General features: G+C 48.8%; 1 protein-coding gene across 1 annotated transcript in view; it reads right to left on the bottom strand.

Annotated features, from left to right (window-relative positions):
* Window positions 1-2,657: 2,657 nt before the first annotated feature.
* The window catches only part of Them5 (thioesterase superfamily member 5), a 5,740-nt gene continuing 2,817 nt past the window's right edge, over window positions 2,658-5,580 (bottom strand). Inside the window, exons 4-6 of the mRNA XM_021196989.1 lie at window positions 3,740-3,850; window positions 3,335-3,459; window positions 2,658-3,044 (exon numbers count right to left, since the gene is read on the bottom strand). Of these exons, the coding sequence (XP_021052648.1) occupies window positions 2,998-3,044; window positions 3,335-3,459; window positions 3,740-3,850 (283 nt within the window). The 3' untranslated portion in view covers window positions 2,658-2,997. The remainder of the gene's footprint in view (window positions 3,045-3,334; window positions 3,460-3,739; window positions 3,851-5,580) is intronic.

Genomic DNA, 5,580 nt, shown 5'->3' with positions numbered 1-5,580 from the left:
CTGGCTGTCCTGGAACTCACTCTGTAGACCAGGCTGGCCTCGAACTCAGAAATCTGCCTGCCTCTGCCTCCCAAGTGCTGGGATCAAAGGCGTGCGCCACCACTGCCAGGCTCTTCCCTGGGTTTTAAGGAGACTCAGTCTTCTTCCAGTGCTGCTGCTCTCCTCCGTAGCAGGCATTTTCTCTTTACACATGTGCACCAGCCACATTGCCTCCTTTCCTCCTTTCCTGCTGCTATGCACAGCTTATCCACCACCACCCCTGGGAGGTGCTGGCTGGCTCTCCCATCGGCTCTCACACGGGCTCATGCCACTCCAGATGTAATTTCCCACTAGAGTGGGGTGCTCAGCATGACCACGTCGTGTACTTGGTCAGCTGGGTTTCCTAAGGCCACAGAGGTTTTCCCGATCCTCCTTCCCCAGTCAGCTGTGTTTCCCGTTCCTCTTTCTCCAGCCTTCTTTCCCATCTGAGGCCTCTCCCATCACAGAGGAAGCTGAGGTGCTCGGATGTGTGTTCCCGCAATCCTTGTGATGCTCTGTGTTCCCATTTCCGGGTTTTTGGTCTCCGAGTCACTCCATTGATGCTGCCCTGTGACTCCTGTCTCCATCTGTGTTCTTGATCTGTCTCCAAGATCAATTCTGAACCGATTTATAAGTAGTCAGATTCCTTTCCTTAAGGAACAGGAACCACAGAATTCCCAGAAAGAAAAATATATATTCATTTCCTCATCCTCATTCATTTCCTCACTATTATCTAGATCTCCTCTTCTTCCTTAATGATGTGCGCTGAAGACTCCCACCATCCCCGCTATCCCTCTTTGTCACCGTTTCTGCTCTGCCTCTTTAGTAGGTCCTAGGTCTTCCACCTGACTAAGCTTTTGTGTGGGCCCTGGACTGCCTTTGGCCCTCTCTGTTCTCAAATCCTCTGTCTTTGACGTCACTCCTCCTGCTTCCTCTGAACTTTCACTGTACATCAGCCACTTCTGGGGGCCCTCCCCCACTCCATGTCCCAGTACCCAGGCTCTTGATGGTACTTCCTACAGAGTGGGAGTTCCCTGAGCACTTCACACCTAGAGTGGAATCCCTTGAGTGCACTCTCGACCTCTGCTTTGTAACTCTCTTCTCCTTCCCAGGAATGCCACTTGGGATCCGCAAGCCCGACAGCACTCTTCACAGATGCTCTCTGTGAACTGGTCTAAGTCCTGAACTTCATTTAATCCCCGAAGCTCTCCCAACAGTGAGTCTGACCTGTGCAGCCCCTACTGTCTCCAGTTCAGAGACCCTCAGGGGTCTCCTATCTAATGCTTGGCCCTTGATCTTCTTGACTCTTTCCTGCTCCCAGTGCCATCTTGAAAAAAAAAAAACCCAAAAAAACAAAAACCAGAACTTTATACTACCCACTCCCTCCTCAGACCCTTTAATGCTCCTGTAGCCTGCAAAGCACAGTTCAGGCTCAGGGTGAGGCGAGTTCTGAAGCATTCAGTGCCTGCACCTGCCTTGCTGTGACCTCTTTCCTCAGGCTCTTGCCATTTAGTGTTTTAGGGTTCTTGAAACTCCCTGTGTTCTTTCACCCTACTGTGCCTCTGCTCTTGCTATCGCTCTGCTTAGAAGAGCTTCACCTTCTGTGCTACCCACTGGTGCCACATAACGTTTTCCTTGCAGTGCTGGTGACAGAACCCTGGCCTTGTACATGGTAGGTAGGTACCCTACTACTAGGCTATGTTCTCAGCCTACCAACTCTGTCTGTCCATCTTTCCGTGCACATATAAGTCAGTATGTAGGCCAGGTGAATATGTGTGGAGGCTAGGGATTAACACTAGGTCTTCTTGTATCACTACCTTGGCTTTGAGACCCTGCCTCTGACTAGATCTAGAGCTCTCTATTTAGGCTAGACTGGCCCCAGCAAGTCCCAGGACATGGCTGTCTCCACCCCATCCCAGCTGGGGCCAAGATCCTTGCTGCCACTCTTATTCCTCACCTCCATGAGTTCTGGGCATCTAAACTCAGGTCTTCACACAAGCGCTTTACCTACCGAGCTTTACCCCATCCTCTGTTGTTTTAAGACAAGGCTTCACCATACAGCATAAGAAGGCTGGGAACTCAGGGTCCGCCTGTTTCACCCTACCCCCACCCCCACCCCCATCTCCCAGTGCTGGGATTACAGCCATGTGCTCGCCACACTACTTAACTTTTGAGTTTCATTCAGCTTAGGCAAAGCTTCCTTCTGAGTATCTCTGGTTCATGGAGTTAAACGGACCTGGCTCCTTTTTTCCCCAGCATACACTGCTCTGCTGACAGGAAGATCTTGATATGGAACTGTGTGCTCCTTCACTGTGTGCCTCTAGGCCAGTAACCCTGACTTGCATTGCAGTGTGCCAGGTGCCTGGTTCAGTGCCTGACACTTGGCAGGAGCTGATGGGAGAAGATTGGAAGATTAAAAGAATCAACTAGGGCTGGTGAGATGGCTCAGTGGGTAAGAGCACCCGACTGCTTTTCCGAAGGTCCAGAGTTCAAATCCCAGCAACCATATGGTGGCTCATAACCATCCATAACAAGATCTGACTCCCTCTTCTGGAGTGTCTGAAGACAGCTACAGTGTACTAAATAAATAAATAAATAAATAAAATCTTTAAAAAAAAAAAAAAAGAATCAACTAAAGCAAGGTTTAAAACATCCATTTATTTTAGGTATATGGGTGTTTGGTTTGCACAGAAGGCACTGCATGCGTACCTGGTACTCCATGGAGGCCAGGAGAGGGTATTGGGACAGGAGTTACAGATAGTTGTGAACCACCATGTTGATGCTGGGAATCAAGCAGCAGCCATGGTTCTTAACTGCTGAGCTATCTGAGGCCTACGGACAATTTTGATTCCAACTATGGAAGGTTCTTGGACTGACCACGGGGTAGTAAAAATGCCTTTTTCTCCCTCGTCTGCCACCTGATTCCTGGGGACCCTTGTCCGTTATGTGGCCGCTGAGTCATCAAGGTCAAGGTCAAGGTCACTGCTCCTGGGACTGTTCTTCGAGCTGCAGCTGAAGGAAAACACCTGCAAGAAAGGAGTGACCTGAGTGCCAGGATCATGCAGGCAGGAGTTTGCCTGGGCACGGAACGTCATTGTAGATTAACCCATCACCTGAGACTGTCCTGTGGCCAGTGCAGGTTGGGTAATCCTCACTTTGTTCCCTTTCTCTTCATCCATGTCTCTAGCAAGTAACATTCCCAGTCCTAAAAGTCCTAGACTCCAGCCTAGGATTTGACCTTTTGCCCCCATCTTCCCTCCCCTTTGTTGCGGGCTGGGTAATGGCAGGCCCCGGCTGAGGTTGCAGATTGCTTTACCGGAGGACTTGGCATAGATGGTCTGCTTGTCTCTGCTCTGGGCGATGCAGGACATGTAGAGTTTCTGGTCCTCAATCTTTTCTACTTGGATGTCCAGGACAGCCAGAGACCCCACGGGGATCAAGCTGGAAGAGGCGATGGTTGAATTCATTTCCCCACCTGCTCCCACGCTGGCTCTGTCCTTCGCTCACCTCACCCTGCCTCCAGGACTCAGAAGCAGCCCCGGGTTCGGGGCTATGTGTTGGCTTCTGGTGTTGAATGGCAGAGGTTGTATTCTGGCCTGGGTCTAGGGATATGCTTGGCCGGGAAAGGAGGGAGACAGGCAGGACCTTCACACTCAACTCGTAAAGCTTATGATAAACACAGAAGCCGGACATCAGCCATGGCGAGAGGACCCACACTTACTTTTTGAACTTGATGTTGAGACTTAGTGTGAATAGTCCTTCTCCAGCCAGATAGGCAGTTTTAGAATATGTCTCATCCATCAAGGCTGCCAGTGACCCTCCGTGGGCAAACCTGGGGATCGGGATGGGGAGCAAGACTAGGATTAGGGCTGCTGGGCAGACCCCTATGCTGGGCTTCCTCTCCATACTGTACCACACCTCCCAAGTATTTTTCTTCCCAAGAGTTCCCCAAAGGGGATCTTCTACCCCAGGCAGCCAAATAGGAACGGACACAGAGATATGTCCTGTGGGTTTCAGAAGGTCAAATAAAACGAACTTCCCTCTTTTTTGCTTCAGCATGTGTTAACCGCTGATACATCCATTTTATTTTATCTACAGGATTTTTTTTCCCTTACAGAATTAATAGGGGACGTCTTTCTGATCCGTCACCTAATTGCTGGCTGCAGCTGCCACATCTTAGAAGGTTGCATGTGTTGAAAGGAGTGGGAAAAGCCTGAGCTTTCTGACCTAGCCCTTGGTTACTTTGTTTGTGGGGACACGACCTCCCTCTGAAGTCTAGGCGAGCCTTGAACTCACAACAATCCTGCCTCAGCCTCCCGAGTTCTTAGACTGTATTTGTGAGCCACCAAAGACTTGATAAGTCTCTCGCTCACTCAGCCGATGTGGGACCCACAGCTTCAAGGGCCAGCAAGGCAGGCAGGCTCCTGAGAAGCACTGCCTGGAAAACCTAAGAGCCCGCTTCAGTGTGACGCCACAGATATTTGCTTTATTTCAAGTATATAAAACCTTCATTATTATTTATGCAAACTGACCTTCATGACACACCTTTGTCACTGTTGATCAGGCTAGGAGAAAGTATTGGGGGCACCTTAAGTTAATATGCAAATGACATAAAACAGACCTGGGGTTGAAAAGTAAATACAATTCATCAAAGACCCAGGCTAGTTGCTCTTGCTAATCTGCCAAGGCTGCAGTGGGATTCCCGGCCCCCCTCCTGTTTAGGTGATGTTACACCGCCTGTCTGGATTCCTGGTTCTTGACCAACTTACTGAACCACTTTGAGCCTTCACCAGGTATTGTGAATAAAAAGAATCACTACCTCATTTAGTAAGTTCCCCAAATCTCACCCACCCCTCTGGGCACTTGCCTCCATTACTGTGAAGAGAAAATGAGTTGATGCCAAAGAACCCAGATCTTTCCTTGCCTCTTTTGTGTTCCCTGGCCAGACAAAGGATCTATTGGCAAACTCCAGATTCTGCAGAGCAGTTCTTAACCAATGGGAACTTCCTTCCCACACCATGCCTGGGACCCAGGTGATATTTTTTTTTTTTTTACAATAAATCTTTTCTTTTTTTTTTTTAAGATTTATTTATTTATTATACGTAAGTACACTGTAGCTGTCTTTAGATACTCCAGAAGAGGGAGTCAGATCTTGTTATGGATGGTTATGAGCCACCATGTGGTTGCTAGGATTTGAACTCTGGACCTTTGGAAGAACAGTCGGGTGCTCTTACCCACTGAGCCATCTCACCAGCCCAAGGACCCAGGCGATATTAATCTCTTAGTTCACTGACTGGCCTCATCTGCTCTGCCTTTTTTTTTTTTTTAATACTGCCATGTATCTCTGAATAAAGCTCATCAGCTCATCCAACTTCTCTCTACCCTTTCTTCTTGGGAGATTTCTTTTTTAGAAAGAAAAAGATCCTTGGCCCCTCAGGACTTTTCATTTTGGAACATTCCGAGGCTTCAATAAGGGGTTCTTCATACATGCACAGTGGAGCCTGGACAATAAGGGGTTCTTCATACATGCACAGTGGAGCCTGGACAATAAGGGGTTCTTCA

The sequence above is a fragment of the Mus pahari genome, chromosome 4 (genome assembly GCF_900095145.1).
Source record: "Mus pahari chromosome 4, PAHARI_EIJ_v1.1, whole genome shotgun sequence".
Classification (NCBI taxonomy): domain Eukaryota; kingdom Metazoa; phylum Chordata; class Mammalia; order Rodentia; family Muridae; genus Mus; species Mus pahari.
This window is presented reverse-complemented; position numbering and strand designations above follow the sequence as displayed.